This window comes from Prorops nasuta, unplaced genomic scaffold (genome assembly GCF_024137725.1).
Source record: "Prorops nasuta isolate Cenicafe-Biocafe unplaced genomic scaffold, Cenicafe_Pnas_1.2 PNAS00005, whole genome shotgun sequence".
In the NCBI taxonomy this organism is placed as follows: domain Eukaryota; kingdom Metazoa; phylum Arthropoda; class Insecta; order Hymenoptera; family Bethylidae; genus Prorops; species Prorops nasuta.
Window position 1 is genome coordinate 10699335 of NW_027116802.1, and position 22580 is coordinate 10721914.

Here is a 22580-nt window from a genome sequence, read left to right on the forward strand (position 1 = left end):
GGGCTGTATAAATCTGTAAGTGGAAATCGCTCATTGCATGTCACGCAAACAGTACATTAATTTATTCGATTGTCGATTTTCAGGCTAATTGGCAAGCACACCTCATGACGGCATAACGGTGGCATAACGCCACCTTACGCTAAGGATTGTGAACACAACCAATATCACTAGACGGAGTTAATAGAGAATTCTACTAGATAAAACTCCGTCGAAGCAAACAGATTTCATTATTGAACGTAACTTCTCTAGGCGAAATTTAACAATGTCTAAAAATGACCGACCTTTTAGTTATAGTTACCCCTACATGAAATTGGACAGAAAAAGTACAGTGTGGATTGGATAGCTGAGATTCCTTTACATTTCAGCTAAATTCACTCCATACTGCTCAGGCTTAGGGCCTCCGCACACAGTTTCCGTAGCTACATTACGTTACGTTAAGGCAACTACAATAATAGTTGCAAAAATTCTTTATAAATATAAAAATATCACCTCAGACCTGTTTATTACAAGCATCCTGCCTCAAAAAACTTAACTTTAGCAATCTTTTGTGTGCGCTAAGCTAAGATTAAGTTTAATCCTGCCTTAACGTAACGTAATGTAGCTACGGAAACGGTGTGCGGAGGCCCTTATACGTTCATTATGTGTACGACCAATAACAAAGATGGAGGGGAAATTGTTGCAGGGATATAACCACAGTAACATGGATTAAAGTTAGCTGAAATACTCACGAATCAATTTGGTACAATATACTACTGCAATATTTGGAAACTGCAGAGGTAGAATAAAATGGAAACAATAAAAGAGTAATTCAAAGTTGATTGGTGATACGTAGGTATCGCGCGGAAACTTGAATAAATACAAAATAACAGATGTAAGAAATGAATAAATTCTACAGCAAATATAAAATCAATAGTTTATTTCTTTTAATAAACTTTACCTTATATTAGTAATTTCTAACTGCACAATTAATCCGTGAAAATATCCACGCGGTTAATTATTACGATCTAAACAGAAAAATCAGAAAATCTGTAACGTAAGTATAAATATGAATGAACCCAAGGAAGAGCGTGAGCGTATATATATATAATTTAATAAAGGCGTATTCCACAAATGTACCAGTATAGGCAATTGAGAAGTATCGTCATAAAAAAAAAATCGAACAGAAAGATCAATTGAAGATGATTTTTGATTCTAAATTAAAAGATTTCATGAGTAAGAAAAATTAAAAAGGCATAGTTTATAATACAATGTTTGTTCAATGTGGAAATTGTATTTTTATTGACAGATCGATTTAGTATAAATGCGACAGTTTAGTGTATGAAGTTTGGTGGGTTAAATGGGTGAATAATAAGTATGTAGTTTTGCGTGCAGCTAGAAGGTAGTGTAGAGAACACGCTATGGCATTTCTTAAAGATAGCATTTAGCGTGCATGCGCAGGTGAATTGGTATCTTGCTCCCTGGGCGCTTGTGCGGCAGAAGCAAAGCAATAGAGCTAGGAGCTAGGAGGTAAAGGGGAGTGGAGAGGAGCGGAATGAAGCCGTTCAGTTCACTCGTCGGCGAGCTTTCGCCTAGTGCGCGCGCGTATAACGGATAAGAGAAAGTTGCGAGGCAGAAGCGTCCCGGCCCAGCCGTCGCAGCTTAGCCGGAAAGCACGAAAAGCTTGAGAGCTTTCTATTTAATTAATAACTACGATTCGCTACCATGTAACGGAGATCGCTTACCGGGCTAGAAATTCGGCGAAGCTCGAGGGGGAGGGTCAGGCTGCGCGCGCGAGTGATACAGCCGCAAGCTCATGGCGTGAAGCTGAGTTTTCCAGTACAAAGTTCATCCCAAAGGACTCCTTCCAGGACGTTCCTACGAAATAGTCAGGTAGTTGATCCTTTATCTGCCATTGTACATGTCTTCCTATGAAAGCCCCATTGTGCTTGCTGGGGAGCTCCGCAGCTTGCGAGGCTCCAGCTTCGCTGCAGTTTGCGAAAGGTCAGAAAGGTCAGGTCAACGGGAGGGGCCCAAGTTTTGTTTACACTTGATTTTGCAACAGGTACGGCTTACCTCTTCAACCCCCATTACAAATAAAGAAAAGCTCGAGAGCTTGTGCAAGCTCCAGCGGAGTGTTACCATCCTGGAGTAAACTTTTATCGATTGTCCTGAAAAAAATGCGCTTTAGCGCAGGATAGTTATTTATATCAACTCTAGGCGAGCTTCTCGAGCTTTTAGCCCTAGATAGCTTTTGCAAGTTGCTTGAAACTCATTAGGATTTTTTTTTCTGCTTTTCTGTACCACCTTTTTATGACTTTCACAGAGAATTATTATATTAGGGGCTCGGCTGTATTGGTCTGGCTAAGCTTTTGTGCTTTCTCCGCCGAAAGCTCGCATTTCTGCAACGGGCTTTAAAATACGGTCAATGCGCGAGAACTCGAAGTTTGCTTTGCGCGTACGTAAACACCGGATCGGTCGATGACTGGCTTGTGAAAGCTCTCTTGGTCGTCGTACTTTATTTCTCTTTACTTGTGCAATTTTTCAAAGTGACCTCCTGCTCTAATTATTAAAATTGCCTTTACGTCGTATGGCAGTACGGGTAAAGCTTCTAACTAATTTGTTAAACGCGTACTTTTGTCCCTAGATGGTTTTCACAAGAAAAAAGCTCTCGTACTTTTTCTACTCCACACAGCAATGTTTATTGCATGAATTTCTAAATTATTGTCTCGCATAAGGGCGAAACTGTAAGCTTCATATTTTTGCCGGATGTAAATTTAAGCGATATATTTCCATTACAATATTTCCAGATGATTACTGGACGATTCGTGCTTAAGTGGTAGAGAGGTGATAGGGAAAGCTCTCGCGTGCACTACATGCCGAAGGCTAGGCTTCGAGTACAGCTGACGCATCTGGTGCTTTTAACGCGCGGAGTGTGCTTGGCTTTCGGACTTGTTTGACTTTGCGCTTGCATTCTGCCAACACACTTGTCAAGATAAAATAGATAAGGAGCTTTCAAAGCGCAGCCCATAATATTTATATAGCAACATCGATACCAGCCGAAGCTCGAGTCTCTCGCATCATTCACATTCGAGCTTTTTAAAACGCCTCACCAATGCATTTGCTCGTCAAGCACCGTTTATTTACAATGCAATTATCCAATTAACCGATTACCGTGATATGAATTATCTTCCTCTCTCTTCTAGAGAATCTTCCTTTCAATATTATTTACCGATTCTGCTTTTTTTTATCCCGACCAATTTCCTGTACTACGAAAATTTTCAGAACTGCTTTTGACATCTGGGATGAATTTAATTTGACAGTTAAATCCCCTCCACTCTCTCGGCACGAGAATTCCACCGATTTAAGCGATAAAATGTTCGGAAAATTTGTTCTGTAACGAGCAATGAGAAAAGTTGGTATTTCGGTCAGTAAAGCTAGCTCGATGGTGTTGCTTTAACGCGTATGAAATTTCGGAAAATCCTGTGAAATCTGGCTCATGGGAATGAAATCGATTTTGAAGGAGCGGAGAGCTTGCTGCGAGCACCGTGAAAGGTCACTCTTATATGACCCACATTTGGCTCGTGCGCGCAGTCCTATATTACATTATACACGGCGATACACGAGTGCTATGCGTGTCACGGCGCTATTAAAGCATCGGCTTTTATCACCTTTTTTCACTTCCATACGTAGTTTTTCGACGTTTCCAAGAAAGTTCGGCGATCCTGTTTACTCGAATCGAAAGCGACGACGTAGTATCGAGTTTTGCGAAAAGGCCAAATCGATTTGTCCCGTTGCACAAGAGTTTTCTCGCAAGGGTTATTTTATTGGTCGATTTGAGAAAAGGTCGGTTTTTCAGTTTTACCCTTGCGCCGTGTTTCGAGGAAATAGCACTCGATGAAGCTGGTAGGATATGACATGATGGAAAAAGTTGGCTCGAATGATTAATGAACGATGTATCAGCGTTTCCGATAAGACGCGTATATAAACAAAGCTTGACAGACTTGTCGGAGAGACACGCGAATTGGCATCTCGCGTTTGCCATTAAGCAAAATTACGACGCTTGTTTCCCGTTATTTTGGGTTTCTGGCCGAACGCCAAAACGGCCTCCAGACTTCGTATAATAGGAAAAGCGCATAAAGCTTCCTTTCGCCGTTGTAAATATTGGCCCACCTTCGAGTACGCATTCTATACCAAAAAGAATTGTTCGGATATGAGAAAATATATTTCTTACAGAAACTTATCAGTCTCGAGAAATTTAAGCTCATCTGAAAATTTTCGCTTATCGCAAGCTCCACTGGTTAACAGAGCTTTCGTAAGAAAAGTCTGTTATTCCACTATCGAGCTTTTTTTCTCGATCAATTTGTATTCTCGATTCAGGAATGAGTCAGCAACTCGAGCTCAATCAGTTTATAGAGTTGCCTTGCATAGCGATAAAAAGAAGCGAAAGAATCCAGTCGAGATTGCGCATCGACTTGTTATCCTATATAGACTAAAAGTGAATTTTTTCCCGCATGCAACTATACGAAAGCTCTAACGACCTTTCCTCGCTCGATGATTCCCCCCTACCACCACACAGTGTCAAAAAATCTGATAGAAATTAATTTTCACTTACGATATTTTCGACTTTCGTTATATTAGAGAGAAGTTGGTACAGTTGCGAGCTCTTATTTGAGAAGCACGGAGAAACATAAGCTCGCGACTCATAATTTAAGCTCCCTATTCGTTAAATGACATTGTGTGACGAAACCCTCGCTACTAGCGTGTCGCGGTAGTTCCTTGTTAGCTTTCCGATTATTAAGTTAGATTGACTTTCACGCGAAACATTGAACGCTTAAACTGATTTTAATGTCTGTCAGTTTTGCGATGTTTAGCAATGCGGAAGCTCAGTCCAAATTTATCTCTCATCCAGCTAGCCAGATCGTAAAATACGATCGCTTAATTTTATTCTACGAATAGATCGCTCGAAAGAAAAAAGAATTTGAAAAATTTATAGCCCAATTGTAGGAGGAATCTTAACCGCTTTATAAATGTTTTAAACTCTCTCAGGCTAATTATACGAAGCGACGATTACGAAACGTACTTGGAGGAAATTACTTTCTGATAATATTGGCCAGACCGTTATTTCTTTTTCCTCTTAGACCAGCCAACTTTTTCGTTGGAGGTCCTTGGATGACCTCGAATCGACCTTCAGAATTATTGTCCTGCCGTTATCCTTCGAAATTTACGGACCGTCGTTCACCAAATCGTTACACGTTCGTATTCTGTGTTCTTCTGTGATTTTATCTAGCGCGAGGGATCGGGTCAAACCTTTTTTCCCCTATGTAAATACATACAAAGTGACAGAAAAAATTCTCTGTTAGCCTGTCGCCTGTAAATATAACTCATCAATCACGCGAGAAGTTTCTCCATTTTTTATCTTCTTTCGTAATTGTCTTCTCCATTATTGTCAATGTGGTATAAACTTCTACCCTAATTTCATCACAGATCCGAGTCTTCGTTCGGATAGCCTTTTTCCATCTTATTTGATTCACGTTGATTTTGAAAATACAGAAAATTGTTTCCAATATGTAGAGTCACCCTTGATTCGTTCAAATTTCACGCGAGGATCGTATCAAATCGACGAGAATTTCTTAAGATGGAAAGTTGGGAAAGTTCCCAGATACGGATCTTGGAACGGCACTGGGTCGCAAAGTTATGAAGCAATAAAGATGTCAAGTTGAACAATTAAGTAAAAAGAGAGGAGAATTGAGCTAAGGAAGTGCGTGTCTTGTATTTTACGTCTTCTCGGGGTAGTTTGATTGTTTCGAGTGGCGAGAAAACTTGAAAGTCTTCTGTATATAGGGTGGTTTGATTACAAATCCGATAATCGGATTGCGATTAAATCCGAAGCTGCTATCTACCTCTTACAATCTCGACAGATAGGATTTGTTTGTTTTTATTAGGGACTCGAAACAATGTCCGACGGTAATTGTTAAGATATTTAAGTGCCGATTAATTGACAAATCCTTCAGGGCAATCAAGAGTGATGGTTTGGCAAATATTGCAGTAGAAAGATTCAGGATTTGTATATATATATAAAGAGAGAGAGAGAGAGAGAGCAACGAGAGACTTATAATTCGCTGTGGAATGTCATCCAAACGCAGTAATGACGTAATCGATTGATCCGTGCCTGGTCGAGTTGCTAGATAACATTTGCCCCGGTATTGTACCTACAAGTTTTCCCTGGAACGCCAATCGCCCCGAGGTCGACGAGCAACAAGCTGCAAAACTTTGCATCGATTTAAACCATTCATCTCCCATTGTATACCAAAGCATTTGCAAAAGTTTGATCAATTAAAGCATTTTATCAATTTGCCCAATCGTCCTGCATTTTCCGCTCAACAGTTATAAGTGCTGCAAGCGGTAAATAAGAAATTAATTTAAAATTTTAAATTGCTTTGAGCTACAGGCCTTAAAAGGAAAGCTTATACATTTTACCGACGCTGCCTCGAATCAAAGTCCATTTTAGTAAAATTCCATCCATGGTTAACCTGAATCTCGCTTCTAAAGAGCTCATTCGTTAACTTTTATTCTCGCGCTATTTAATAGGGGAAGCGCTTTAACCGTCTCGTCTTATAAATTGTTCAGCAGTGGCTTGAATCGTCCGTTCGAAATTTAATAAAAATTATAATGGAATCACGTTTTTCCTGTAAAATCTTGGATCGATTCGAGAAGGACTGAAAATCTTGAGTAGAATTCAATTTAATTAAATCTACCTCGTTTCAATTTGTTCTATAAAATTGGCGGAAATATCTGGAGCTTTTAATCGGATGAATGGACCGAGAACAATTTGCCACGTGAAGAGATGTTCAATTCCTAGCTGCCTTGTGTTTAGGCTGTGGGTAATTCGAGCTTCGAATGGAGCTGGCTTCTCATCGCGCATTTACGTCTAGCAATTTGCCAAAACATCGCAATAACGGCTCTCGGCGATCCCTCCATATCCGGAAAATGTTTAGAGGGGAGCTTTAAATTGGAGAGGACGTAAGGATGAAAAATAAATAAGACGTATACACATTGATTTTGTAAAATATGCTTTTAAAAGATGAAACAATTTTGCATCATTTTTTCCTCCTTCAATTACTCGGATTTCTGTATCACTCGTTAGTTGAAGAACAGAGAGCAAAGCTAGAGAGTTGGTTGTCTCATAATTTCCTCCGACTAATTAGTCCTCGTAAGCTCGAGTAGTAAAGCCGCGTGGTTGTTAAGCTCGAATAGCTCCGAGTCGTTTGAACTATTTTACGATTGCCACACGAGCTTTTATCGTTCGATTGGATAAAGATCTCTTCGCTCTCTTCAAAACAATACGCAGAAATTCTCACTGAGAGCTTGAAAGCTCCCGAGTACTTTCTTTCTTCGTTCTTTTATGATGAATTCGATTCCCCTCAACTTCGCATTTATATTTTTCTACGTGATACTTGGATCTTTCGTTGAAGCTTTTAAATTCGTTAAATGCTAATTGAACTCTTATTTATAACGCGCCAATGATAAAATTCTTCATTCCGCAAATCTACTCGTCATAACGACGACGGTCCCTCCGCGAATGTCAAAGCAGACATGAGAAAAGAAAGAATTCTTCATAAGCTTGAAAGCTCGCGAAAGCTCTTTTTGATCTTTCGCTTCATCTTGTTCAATATATCCTATCTTGCAATAATGCTCCTGGAATATATACTTTCTTCTGGCCATTCTTATCAATGGTATCTATTTACTAGAAGCTTATACCACCGATAATAGAGCGACAAGAAGCAGGAAAATGAAAAAGTATAAAGGAATTCGCATTCAGCAAAAAAGCTTCTCCATAGGAAAAGTAAAAATTGTGAAGAATAAATTATATAAAGGACGACGAAAAGGAGGTTGGATGTGGGAGCTTTTTATGGGTATTATGGAAAAAGCTCGCTGGGGTACGGTTTATATTGCTGGGTTGTAAATTTCGCAGATTTTCTTCGCCGCAACTTTACCTGCGTCTAGTCGGAGCGAGACACTTGGATTATTGGTTCATATATATATATACACATTTAATATACTATACTTACACGTTGATATGTAGTAGTGTGCGTGATGTAGATAAGCAGAAGTCGGTATCCGTCTTTCGCTTTACTTTGTGTCCCGCAAAACGGGGGTCGGGGGAAGGGTAGAGGTGCGGATGGTTTATTGATCGAGCTTACTTAGTAGAAAACGTTTCTGGCGTACCGTGCATCGCTATCGTGGAATTCGACGCGGAACTATTCGTTTATAAAACGCTAAGCAGTGGGGATAGAGCTTTATCTCAACTCCTTCTCTGATATATCCCACTAAGAATTCCGAGAAACGAGCCCTTTTGCACCGGCGCCATCCCTCATCGTGGTAGACCGACCGATCAAATTTAATCCAGACGTTACTTCTCCAATTTTTATAACCACTTGATCGACGAGAGGTTAATCATTGCAGGGACCTAGGAATTTCCTCAAGAATTTCATGAATTCACGCAAAACCTCATTTGCAACGTACCAGCTGACTATTATATGTTAGTGTACCTATTATAAGAAGCTATTCGCGAAACGCGAAGGTTACCAGCCCAATTCCGTTATTTCGCACGTATTTGGCACGAGGAAGGTTCGAATGTAAATGAAACTGATGTTTCGATAATCGTGTAACTTGTATATCGAATACCTAATATACATCTATATATAGTCAATGAGTAGAGAAAGATCGATATACGAACAGTTTAAAACTGATAATGTATACCTTTGGTTTTGGTAGGTAGGATTGAATTTGAAGGGAGATTTTCAATGAATGTGATGAATTGGATGTGGAGAAAATGCGGAGGTTGGCGCCGGAAGAGGTGGAGGGAGTAAAAGTTTCTGGCGTCATTTTATCGCTCGCGACGGGAAGGGACTGGTCGATGTTGTCGCTTGGGGAACAATGGTAAGAGAAAGGGGAAGAGAAAGGAAGATTTTATCTCTCAAGTTTGTTCGATGACTGAGGTACAGTCTCTGGCCTTTTTCTACCGAGGCTGAAAACACGGTATTTTTCTACTACGAGTCGTGAACGCTATCCCCTCCTCTCACTGGTCTCGAGTCTGGCCACTGGCTGATTTCCCTCCTGGCAAAACCTGCGCAGGAACCGACCTACATTTCCCTCTATCTCCTTCTTTGCAATAAATAAACCTATTCCTCCCTCCCCCGTTAACCTCTCGCCAACCTAGAGGCGATAAACTTTCGTAGAAAATCAAGCTTCTTCGATTTTTTCAAGCAGGCCTATACGTAGAAACGAGTCATCCATTTGAGACGTCTCGCAAAAATTCTCACCTGTGAGCTAATATTCAAAATCAACTATCGAGCTTGCATCACGCGTTGCAAGATTGAAATTCCGTTCTTGGTTAAAGGCGTGAAAGCGGTTAACGATGCATATTGGCTTTTTAATGTAGTAAGCGAAATTGTCTCGTTGCTTCGATACGTCCATTTGCCGAGTTTATTAGTTACGCTGTATCCTAGATCGATTCGCAATGAACATATAGCAATACGAAAGCTGCTTGTAAATATTTACAAGGATGAAAGTACGGGCGTTAAATGCGAACCGGCGTCCTATATCAATTTGATTGCCCAACTACCCCCTACCCCTCCTTCACCATACTTTTCCTCCTACCTCCCTTGAACGCTCTTTCCTCTGCGGAAAATAGCCGTCGAGCATTTACGTATCCAGTGCAAACGGAATATTTAAGATTCCTATCACGTTCCATCCGGTAATGGGGATTTTCTACTTACGACTGGGGGTGCCAGGAGACCGGATGAGCCATTATTGCCGCTCCTGGAATTTCCGGATCAAAGAATGGGCATTTCTCGGATATCCACTAGAAGGCTCGACCTTTTCTTTCCCCTCTCCCCCTTGACCATCCAACGGTCATATACTTATTCCTGTACGAATCCTTGAATAATTTCATCAAAATATTTCTAGTTTTTCAACTCGGAATTCGTAAACGTGTTGTTGCCTATAGTTTATTCGTTTTGACAATGATTCAGCTATACTTTATTGGCATGTTGCTAGGACTAATTAGCTTAATTAGATCTACGTCACAAGTAGCGAAATAGCGTTTCTCGAGGATAATCTTAAGGAACGAAGAATCTGCACGCAAGCTCGAAATTGGAGCTCTCGATTGTGACATTCGCGAAAGCTTTTTCTTCCAGACATTACTGAGAGGGAGAGAGACAAAGAGAGAGAGAGAGAGAGATTGCGACTGTCTATTCACATGCAAAGCTGTAAGTTTTCAGTAAACTTTTACAGGAGCTTGGACAAGCTTACACACGAGCTTTCAGCGGAACGCGAGCGTAAAGCTCGATTTTCACACACATATGTAGTGTATTATAATGCAAATACATGTGTCTGTATACTACGTAGGTATGGCCTTTCTCTCATTCTATAAATACACATATGTATATAGTATAAATATATGCATATATATATATATGTATATAAATACACATAAGCAGTGCATCCTGTAACCCCGTGAACGAACCCTGTAGTCCATAGATTTTCACGAGTTCTTCTCTAGAAAAGCATGATGCCAGGGGGCGTAGAGCGAGAGAAAAGCTCGAAAAAGCTCGAAAAAAGCAGCACGTGCACGTGGTAAAAGAGTTGATCGATTTGCCATAAACTTGAACGCTTTAATGATCTTTAAAAATCATTTTTTTTATCAAATTATAAGAAAAGAACTTTTAGTACCAATTTGCTAATTCGATATATACATAGAGATTAAAGAAAACTGCGCGTTAACTTTGATGAACGGTCGGTAAAAACTTAAGACGATTGTTTTAAATTCTCCGTTCTCCCTTTTTCGATTTAGATGGCGATTCATAATTGATGATAATCGCGCAAGCTTTTCGCTAATTGAGAGAGCAAGAGAAATTTTACCTTGTGGAGACGCGTGGCGCGAAATTGAGTAAAGATCAAGATCATTAGAGGGTTGTTAGGATCATTAGAGAAAGAAAGAAGGAAATGTATGAAAGAGAAGGGGAAGGAGAAGGAGAGAAGGAGAGGAACTGAAGGGTTGTGTTTCCGGTGTTGCAGGATGCACGCGGTTGGATTGCACTCGGCGCTGGCCATCAAGCGTCAGCGAAAGCGTCGAGACGAGCAGCGTCGCGCGCGCGAGCGCAGATATAGCGCCCAATCGGGTGAGAGCGGACTAACCTCGCCAAGGGCATCCACGGGTTCGCTGGATCACCATCCGAGGCAGCATACGACAAACCACGCGAGCAGGAATGCCGGCCAAGGTATGCTGGACACGAAAGTGGTCACCAGCATTGGAATGCTGCACATTGGCGTGGTCTTCCTGGTCCTTGGAGCTTTTTTGCTGATGAGCGGCCTGCTACCCGGTGACCTTGCCCGTTGGGGAACCAAAGCGTCGGGAGGATGGTGGAACGAGCTGGTGGCCGTTGGATTGTTCGCCATTCTCGTTGGTATCTTCCTCATCGTCCTCAACAGGGTCATCGCTAAGAAGGAGGAGAATGACCTTGAGGAGTACGTGCAGCGCCAGCTGACAAGGTCAAAATCCGGTCATCGCCTGGAGAGGGACGTGGAGACCGGAGGTTTGACCACGAGACACGGTAGGAGGGCCAGGCAGATGAAGATGGCGTCCTCGGTCACTTCCATCGAGACTCAGAATGAGAAGAACATGACGACCAGTCCACCACCGACGAGCCCTCCTCCTGCATACACGTCACCAACGGCCAATGGGGTAGACAAGATTGAAGCGGCAAAACCGGACACTCCCCACTTCCTCGAAGAGATCGAGGAGGAGTTCTTCAACGACACCGTTGAATATTCCACTTACAGCCTCAGTCCGTCATCGCCGAGCGAGACCAGAGAGCTCTTGCAGAACCCGAGAACTTGCAAGCTCAACGGCACGCACAATCCTCAACAGAACCATCGACCTCTTTACGTCTCGAGAATGTAACAAGCTCCTTGCGCTTCCTTCCCAAACGTTTCTTTCCCAGAGTCGGACGTATAAATTGGAATCGGTCTCGAGCGTCGATCGATCGATCGTCAATTAACATCTCTTCGAGGCTTACCAGAATTCTTATCTCGTTTTGGGAACCACCGTTACATATATAATATTCCTGTGTCTTTGTGAGATTTGTTCAGCGTCCACATTCCATTATTATGTAAAATCGTGAAGAGCATTCCGAGATGGAATTCCAGAGCGAATTATCGATTTCCGGACATATCAAAACTTTGCTTAACGTGGAAGGAGTGATGTTTCGCGAGCTCATTCGGATCAAGCACATTTCCTATCGATTTTCTACTATTCAAATTCATTTTACTCTATCAACTATTTGCTAATTGCTAACATAAAAAATTTTACGATTGGCTATCGCGTTTATTATTGAATCTGCTATATACAAAGCGACGATATTTGAGAATATTTAATATTATATTAATATTAAATTTATATTAATCAATAGAAAGCGATATAAACAATACACATTATAACTCTCTTCAAATAAGATTATATAGCAACAAAGATTTATCAGTAATGCATACTATAACCATAATTTTCTAATGATATAGAGATTTTCAATTGTACACATTACTATTGTACTATGACGACATAATGACTCGATCATTATCTATATAAAGTCGTAGGTATTATACTTATTGTTTAACATTCCAAAGAGATTTCGTGCAAAAAAAGCAATAGTTTATTATTTTAAATAATGGAGAGTGTGTGTGAGAGAGCGAGAGAGAGCGAGAGAGAGAGAGAGAGAGAGAGAGAGAGAGAGAGAGAGAGAGAGAGCGAAAAAGGGGGAGAAAAACGTTCGTATAGTTAAAAGGGGAGCCAAGATTAATGAGATGTAAAAGTTAATGGTCAATGTTTTGTGGGCAACTTCCGGTGGGGAAGCTTCTCGCTAAAAAGTAGGTTGGCCGGAAGTCAATCCAGTTTCTCCGCGGTAATTAATCCTATCGATGAAAGCCCTAAGCATCTTTAGGCAAAATTGTGCAACGATATTCAAAATTTCCTCAGACTTCTTGAAAAATAAAGCTCAACATTTTTCGAGCTTTATCTTGTTTTATTCTACCGCTTTAAAGACTCTTTCGAATGTAATTCGAAACTGGCTATACCGATCCATTAAATGGCTATTAAATATATATAGTTATACATCCTATATTAATATGTATAAAGTGATATGATCAGATTTATATCGAAAGTCGAGAGAAAGTTGAGCTTCGTCCAACGAGAGCTTGCAAGCTCCGAAAATGAGGAAAGTTTATCTCGATGTAAAGTCGTGCCCCATACCTTATAGGCTTAAGTCTGGTCAACTAGACCGGTCTCGTTGGGAAAATCATCGATTTCTCATCCATTCATTACTGATCGAGAGAAATGATGGGATTAGAGTTTCAAAAGTTATTCATAATTAAAATTAAATCGTATTTAATTGAGAAATCGATGATCGATTCGAGGCCGGAAACGAAAGTCGCTCTCAAAATCCAGGAAAAAAAAGAAAAAAAATGAAACAAGGACCAAGAATATTTAGTTACTAGCAGGAGCTTTACAGCCAGGATATGATAAAAGGCGTCGATAAGAAGTTGACGAATCGATCGTTTTTTAAAGAAATAAATCTCTAAATGTAATAGGAGAATAAGCTGATTATTCTGTAATGGGTTCAGGCGCCGATGTATTCAATAATCGTTATCTGTAAGCTTAAAAAAATAGCTTCGAGCACACTTACAAAACAACAGAAGACGCGACTATAAAGGTGGGAACGTTTTAACGTTGGTATCGAATCTATTCTAGAATGAAGAAACGCATAATCGCAAGATGAACGAAGATTAAGTGAAAAAATCAAACAATCAGATTTCCTGCCAACGTTGAGCCAAATATCAGTCGGCGATCGGTGTAATACTCGTTTCGCGACCGGTTAGTGGACAGTCCGTAATTTTAATATACTATATTATATATATATATATATATATATATTATAAAAAATTAATATAGATTCCATTTTATAATATTCGAGTATCCGTTGAACGTTAGCTGTAGACTGGGAGTATCTGGAAAACGAACGAGTAACAATGATAACGTCGAGTTGCTATTGCTCATCGAACATTGTAGAATCTGCTTGACGATGATTCTCGAAAAGTTTGCTTGAAATTTTCAGCGTCCCGCGAGTGGTCGTATGGCTATACAGCGTTCGTTTTCCGGCACTTTTGGAACGTGAAATTGCCACGCTCGGGCTCTACCCCTCTGTGATCCAATGAAAATTAATCGACTCGCACGAGAAACAATAAAAGAAAAAAGATTCTTTCCACATAAATTATTTCTTGCAAACATGTGCATCGGGCACACTCGCTAATATACACATAAACATTGATATATAGACCTGCACCTTTTTGCTTTTCAATCGAACTTTCGTTAAAATACGAAAGTGTTCATATAATATAAAATATTAACATTGTTTTTACGTAAATCTCTACTTTCTCGTTATTTAATTTTCTATCGCTCTCGTAATAGCGTATTACAAAAATCACGCAAGAATCTTCAGAAGGAGAGTGAGTGAGAGTGAAAGTGCCTTTTATTCTGCGTTTCATTATTAATTGACACGAATCATCGTTTGCTTGTATCGACAATGATTCTTTCATTAGGAAAATATAAATATCCTTTAGGTTTATTACGGTGGGCATGCAGTTTAAGGTTTATCAAGTGCTCAATCTTATCGGTTATAAAGATCGATCGAGAGGTTCATGGCGTTTATCAATAAAATTTCAGGATTGATAAGCTTGCTTATTTATAGGCACGAAAATTGATTGTGCGATTGGCGTTTACTTATATCACTGTGTTTAAACAATTTGACCATTCAACCATCTTGTACGGTCAATGATAATTTCCCCAAATTTCTGTATTCATTACGATTAAACGTTAAACGCTTATCAATACGCTAAAGAAAGATTTGGAATATTGCTACTTGATCTCATCGCGTGTAGCTTTCGTCTTCTCGCGCAGTTCATTTTGTGATTCGAAGAAAAAATCTTTCTATTCCACACTAGTATCCTCATTACGATATTAGTTTCGACAAAGATTTCCTCTATCTATGCTATAAGACTATCGCGACTTTTGTATTATTATAATATTGAAGATATCAAAATAGTACATATTATACAAATATATATATATATATTGTAACGACCTCGGTCGTTGGAAAAGCTATGTGAAGATTTTGCACGACAAAAGCTCGGGTTGCAAATTTTCTTGCATCTTACCGAAAGGTTTTCGTCGTTTAAGACGTGTTTCCAGATAAGTGGTACAATCATTTTGTGTAGAGCGTAATAATTATCATCGATGAGCTGTAATGTTAATGTCACTAAGGCCTCCCCACAAAAGAGGAACAATTTCGAAACAACCAATTGTCACAGCTTTACTGGACCGAGGAAAAATTATGTACTAGATTGTACTTCGAAAGAAGAAAGTTTAATATTCATTTGCTGGAATATAGATCGATGCGAGCTGCGTAGAAATGACGTGTTCAACGCATAATATAAGGAAAAAGGCGGGCAGGGTGAGGTCGAGGAACATTAATTCCATCTTACGGCATCGCAAGCTCCATCGAAGTTTTTTCAACACGAATGGAAGGGGGGGGGGGGCAGGGGGAGCAGTCAGAAATTCCGCTAAGCGCTTTCCAAGCTCAATCAAACTTTTACGTATTTTCTACACTCGCGAAACTTTCGTCGTTAATTGACCAATGAAACGCGAGCCACTATTCATGTGGCTCTTGATGTAATTCTAATCAAAAAGCTGTATCGGAAAGTAATTAATAACACTTCATCATAGAATTAGCTCGACGAGCCATATCATGTCATTAGTAAACATATAAAGTGAAGAGAGGATTACGTACTTTTTTATTTTCCATGTATTTTCGTCAATAATATTTTGCTAAACTGATTGGTGGATGCGATTGTTCAGCGGAGAGAGGGAGAGAGAGAGGGGGGGGGGGGGGGAGGGGAGGGGGGAGGGGGGTTTGAAAGCATAACTACAAAATATTGTGTCGAGTAGAATTTAAAAATTGCAATGTGGCATTGAAATAATGTCAGGAAACGGAAACCGAATGCAAGAGAGAAGCTCCGTGGAACTATGCGAGAAAAATTTGCCTACTAATTCCAAAATCTCTATTACAATTGTAATATTGAACTAGTATGTAATAAGCTTTCTAATGCCGTTTCTCTATATTGTACCACTTATATACATTTGTCGCACGACTTTTCGAAAATAAATCTTTATGAGATGCTCCGTATAATTTTTAATTCTTGTCTGACTTATTTCATGCTTGTTTCCCTAAACCAAACAACGCAAATAGCGATAGACTTTATTTTTCCGATCAGATCGATGGATGAGAAAATGATGAGGAGCTGAGCTGAGTGAATTCCTATACAAGATCTGATAGAGTCCTTGAGCAGTTCCATATTAATGTTATAAATCTTGATTAGTCCTTTCGGCCAATCTTCCTTGCCCTCGGGATCTTATTAGCAGCGTTGAAACGTAGTCTTCCGCTTAATGGAATGGTAATTGTTGTTTACGAGGGATTCCAGATGAAATTTCATATCATCCTAAATACCTGATAACGGAGGGTTTCAAAGCTCCTTTTTCTTCCTTTTACCATCTTATAAGAAAAACTATATACAATTGGTCCATTGTTCGCGTTATTTATTCCTGCTTATATACCCAAACTTTCAGCATCTAATTAGGATATTCTCGATTGTACAGAGAATTCACTCGAAACCTTATTTGAAAAGTCAGTTAAAGGCCAGAATCAATTACAACTTTAAAGGAGGCAAAAGTTTCACGGATGAAAGTGGATTTTGAGTTCTCCAATGATCTGAGAGTTTTCCTAGGGATTGGAAGAAAATGAATTGGAACAAGGTGGATTTTGAAAGGATGTTGAGTAGAATAAAATGATAGACGACCAGCTGTTTCCAGGCAGTGGTAATGGAAAATGCACTTTTGGAGGGTTTGTGAACCATGAGACGCTGCGAGCCTTGACGACCTCTAGTGACCCCGTCGATCGATACGTCACTACACCCGCAGCCAGCAGCCCCACCCCCGACAAGCTTTCCTGGGCGCGACCATTGCAGGCCAACGCTAAAAGGGATCCTATCATCGTGCAGTTATTTCACGTCTCTTACTTTCTGCTTTATTCTTTAGTCACCTCGTTTCACCAACTTTCCATCAACTGCAAACAAAATTCTTAAACCCACGTACAAGCTATTAAACTGAGATGAACGTAGAAAAATCTGACAAATTTCAATAACTTTTTTAATGGGAGATTCAAGAGATTTTATATGATTTTGTAGGATGATCGGGGCTATGCCAGCAGTGGCCGTGCGTCACGGTCGAATGAGACAGGAGAACAGGCTGAAACGTCCCAGCCAACTCTACTTGGCAGGCCAATGGATGCCAAACCTTCAAGGATCTCCACCAACCCCCAGTCCCCATGGCCACAACAGCCACCTGGAGCCCTTGGCAGAACTCTACCTATGCGGCAAAGTAATTGTTTTTCCATTACCAGCAATTTTACCACTAGTTAACAAAATTTTTCATAATGAAATATTTCTAAGATAGGACCCTTCTACTGGGACTCCTAATATAGTATACGTTCTACTAGATAATTATACAAATAGTGCTAAATTTAGAAAACTAAAAATTTCAGATATCAGGATTGCATACGGTGGTAGTCCTTTTGTTGCTGGGAGCGGTGGTTCTGGTCGTGGGACTCGTCCAACTTGCTCCTGGAGCAACGACCACTGACAACAGACTGGTCTTGCTCATTGCAGGGGGTACCATACTTGGGATAGGTATAACAATGTCAAATTTCATTTTCCACTATATTATAGTTGTTCAAAATAGATTTACTTAATTCAAATGTGTTTTACAATGCTGCAGGAATAATTTTGGCAGGAGTTCGGTGTTACGTGTTGCACTGTATGCCATTACCTGCAGAATCCTTGGTAGCAACACCCTTGCCACCCCCAGCAGCTGATCAGGCACAACCACCGGTTGCAACGGGCACGCTGGACCTGTTGGTCGGTCACGAAAACCAACCTGAAACGGACGCTCTAATGCAGGACCAGCTGTGTCACCATCACCATCACCATCATCATCATCACCATCACCAAGGAAATCATAAGAAGAAGCGCAGCTCGCAAAGTTCCAATCCCGAGGAAGCCTAACTCGTAAACGTCGCATTTCCACCAGAAGGACAACCGTGCTTCCTCCAGAACCTTCATTCCTCCTCCCATGTCCACAGGACCCCTCCCTCCCCTCCTCTTTCCTATTCCCCCTCTCCTACCTAAAACATCAAGGGGAGATACACAAATTCCCAGCGTTTCTACCGCATTTGATTTATCCGGGTGCTTTCTATTCGCAATTTGGATCTCTGTTCCCTTCTCGAGGCTTTCTTCTCTAAGATAGATGTAAGCTTGTAACAAAGAAGTAACAAAAACAGAGGATATCAAGCAGGTTTTGGGCCGTAAAGCTGCTTGCCAATGGGACTCTTGCTGTCTTGGCGCACTTCGTATATATATATATATATCTACACACCGTGCTCGATTCTTTTATCTTTTGTAACTTTCTATACAGATACATATATATATAAATACTATATAATATGAAAAAAAATTATATAAACAATTTGTCTACGTACCTCGAGCAGGGCTAACCGAGGAAAATGTGTGCTTTTTCTAATTATTGTGCTGGATGTTCGAAAATTACACGAATCAACTATTTGCTTAAAAGAATATTTCATTATGAAACAATTGATTAATGGTACTTATCAACAATTTTAAGGATATGTATATAATTACGAAAAAAAATATTTTATGTTGGCAACTCGAAATCGTATCTGATACCAAGTCAAAATTTAATAATGTAATTATTAATAATTTTTATTCAAATTGGAGCTCTTAGTGGGCTTAACGATATTTAAATCACCATTAAGACTGTTAGTCTCATTTGAGCGAATCGTAGTGTTAATCGAGCTGTCGGGTAGGTTTAAAGATAAAAGTTAGAGAGAAAAGAGTGAGATAAATCGGATAGTAATGAGAATGGAGGATTTTCTTTCGAACATCCAGCGCAAGGATGAAATAGTTCTCTTAATGTTGAAGAACTAGAACTAATCTCTTTTTCCGTATGCCAAAAGAGAGAGAGAGAAAGAGAGAGACAGTGCATTAAATGCGAACGAAGATGGACAAGTGACAGGAAAAATCTAAGGAGCTGGAAAAGCTTTAACGTGCCAGTGTGTTAATTTGACTCAATTTTCAGAATTATTTGCCATGAAATGAGTAACGAGGGAAAAATAGTAAAACGAGAAAAAAAATACGAGATACCACTAATTCGACGAGGGTTGGTCTAAGGGATAAAAAGAGTGGGTAACCGTGAGTTCATAAACGATATAAAGAAACGTTGACAAAACAGTGTTCCGATGATCCAGCAAAATTTGCTGCGGACAAAAACTATTACAACGTGTGATTTTATGTGCCAATTTTTCAAGCTTTCGCTCCAAAGAAAGATTCTCCGTGTTTCACAGATTTCATTTTTCTTCAATTTATGGCATTAGCACACAAGATTTTTCGTACAATTTACAGCTACTTTGAAGAATTATCGTATACTATGTGGTACTTATGGTATACGTGGATAATGATTTGGTGGACAAATATAATTGTAAAGTTGAAAATAAGCGTAATTTTTTTTTTTATAAATAATAATAAAGGAAGAGTTTAAAATGTTTTTAATGCGTTAAGTTATAGGCCATTCTTTTTTATCGAGATTGCAGATATCTCGAAAGAGATCTGTAAATAAGATAGAGAATCTGGAATGAGGATTTTGGATTTTCGAGGCACGGGAGTTATTAAGAGATTCATCGATTAATGTCAGGCCTACCTTTAGTAATTTTATAATAGGCAAAACTGGTATTAAAAATAACAGAGAAGAGACTATAATATAATTTTTATCTAATTCAATAGTTCTCCTTGCACTCGACCACGAATGTTTTCATTAATTTATTAATTTCAATCAAGTTCAAATATTTTGCTAAGGATAATTTTCGTATTTCAACGATTAAACCTAAGTAGAGAGAAACAGTTACAATTGCTCCTTCTTAAACCAGAAATTCGTGAACATGGAAGAGAAGATCATTGCGTTTCATTGTAGACATAAGAATCTTTAAAACAAAAACATTGTTACCAGAAATTTATCCGGCCCCCTGCACCCGATCTCGATATTTTATCCTCGACGATTATGAATTTGTATAATTAAAACGATTAAGCGATGAAAAAGTAACAAGTATCTTCAACGGTGTTGCATTACAGAATTACCACGTAAAACTATGAATGTCTTTCGAGTATCAGATATTTAAATTATCTATTTACACTGAGAATATTTATACTTAAAGATAGGGGAGAAAAAAATCCAATAAGCAAACCAACCAACCAACAAACAAACAAATAAACCTTTATGCCTGTGTATCGAGAACAATTAAGACACGTCCATTGTTAAGACTTACAGTTATCAATCTATTTTAATTTTTAGCACGTGACGAATTGAACATAATCGCGGAATTGACAGAAAAAGATCCTTTATTAAATCACACGATAAGACTGCGAAACGACGGGTTCTTTTAAAACGATTTTCAAAGTCAAAATAAGAAGAGGCGACGAGAAAGGAGGAAATGAGATACGTGGAAATATATCTCTGAAACTTCTTGTTTCCTGAATATTTTATCAGACTGATGCGGCGGTGTTTTTACGTAGCTTTTTTTAAACTATGAAAGAAGAAGAAGATAAAACAAGGCTTTATTCTCGACACGCAGGCAAACACGTTCGACTACCTTTGGGGTCCACTTAAAATTATGATAAGGTCTATGAACTATGTATAGCTATAGGCTTATAATATTTTACAAAGCGATAAGTGTGCCAAGCGCTCGAGGAATCAGAATTGTTATTGAGAATTAGAGGATACAATGATCGAGCGAAAGAAAGGGAGAGAGAGAGAGAGAGAGAGAGTGTGTGTGCGTGCATGCGTGTGGTTGAAAGAGAAATATATGTAGCAGGAAAAATAGATGGGGTGTTGATTTCCTTGACACCTGGCACAGTGATACTTAAGGATACACGATAATTATTATAATAGTATAAATGAATAAACAACACTCTATTGCATAGCGTTATAAACTGATAGACAATTTCCGATTAAATAAAGTAACTGTGTTACGTTGTCATAAATTTAACGCTAGGCTATTCGAAAAAAACCACTTTGTTTCTTTGGGTCCTTTGTTTCTTCGTGAAATCGTCTTCTTCCGCTAATAAGAAAAGAAACTTCCAATACATGGAGGATTCTTCAGCTTTTGTACTCGCATCCTTCCTATATTTTAAGAAAACGAAAAGAAAAATGACGGATGATAAAAGAATTAATAAATGATTTTTTGTGTATTAAGCTTATACCGGAAGTATAAACTCTGCTTTTTTTCGATAATTTTACATCGAAACGAAACGAATAGTAAAATCTGCAAATTCGCATTTCACGAATTGCAAATATTTACAAGACGAATCTTCGAAAGGACGCAGTATTCGAGATGAACTTAAAGACCCACAGCCAAACTTTAAGTTTTCTCACAACGATACAAGAAAAACCCTTGTCCATCCCTTTCAGTTTTATAATTCGTGAAAATCTCTGATCAATGCTTTTACGAGTCTCTCGAAACTTTATTGTTCTAATTTGTTCCTTGACCGGATTTAGCTAAATAATTAGATAGGATTAGACATAAATGGATATTATTATTATACGATATAATAGTATACACGTGTAACGAAGGGATAAAAATGATCGATCGCGTATCTTTTGCAAACTTGTTAATTCTGAGGGTAGTTTTTTCCTATTCGTACGATGTAATATTCTTCGACCTTCACACTTTTCCCCTCTTCTATTCTAATCTCTAGTCTATCTCCTTATAAAAAGTCGAAACTTCTACCGTGCGAAAACTTTGCTTTTAGCGTTCAGTGTCTAGGCAAAACTTGCAAAATTCTCGCTGTAGCTATCTATATAGCGATCTTTCTAGGAATTAAACGATAAATTTTCGTTCTTCTCTACAACAATCGAGACTCGCGCGCGTCTGCGAATCTTCCGTTGATCCTTAGATATTGCGGTAAAGAAACATATTACAGCCACAGGCATGAATATGACTTGAAAAGAGATCCCCTGAAAAATGTCCTCGCGCCCCTCTGCGTTTTCCCGTTTCGTTGAGAAGCTTTCTCCGACGTGCGACGCGACAGACTACCTTGTAACATAACGTAATAGTAAACTGCATACATATACACGTATACATGTGATTCTTCAGTAACGAAAGGATAATGACGTAATAATACCAGCTAAATAATGAAATAAACAAGAAAACAAAGGAAAACTCTACCGCTATTGTAACTTTCAGAGTTTAATAAAACGTTTTCACTAACACTTGTTTGCTTTTTCTTCGACGTATACCAATAAAGCAGCATGCCTTAGAAATCCTTATAATTTCATTTGACATCTTTATAGCGTATCGTTCTTCATTTAT

The 22580-nt window shown here is 39.1% G+C and overlaps 1 protein-coding gene across 2 annotated transcripts; it reads left to right on the forward strand.

Annotated features, from left to right (window-relative positions):
- The first annotated feature begins 1401 nt into the window (after positions 1-1401).
- Positions 1402-22480, forward strand: LOC136773648 (uncharacterized). Of its 2 annotated transcripts, XM_066727449.1 has the most exons (4): positions 1403-1869; positions 17332-17524; positions 17688-17832; positions 17921-22480. In XM_066727449.1, the coding sequence occupies exons 2-4, from the start codon at positions 17333-17335 to the stop codon at positions 18205-18207; spliced, it is 624 nt and encodes a 207-aa protein (XP_066583546.1). In that variant the 5' UTR covers positions 1403-1869; position 17332; the 3' UTR covers positions 18208-22480. The 2 variants fall into 2 exon arrangements, with proteins under 2 accessions (XP_066583545.1, XP_066583546.1); XM_066727448.1 differs by lacking the exons at positions 17332-17524; positions 17688-17832 and adding an exon at positions 11059-11910 and having other exon boundaries at positions 1402-1869; positions 18114-22480.
- Positions 22481-22580: the final 100 nt, after the last annotated feature.

Coding starts and splice junctions, on each gene's coding strand:
- LOC136773648 (XM_066727448.1), top strand. CDS start 11,060: ATGCACGCGGTTGGATTGCACTCGGCGCTGGCCATCAAGCGTCAGCGA. Junction 11,911..18,113: donor GGCACGCACAATCCTCAACA/GAACCATCGACC, acceptor GGACCAGCTGTG/TCACCATCACCATCACCATC.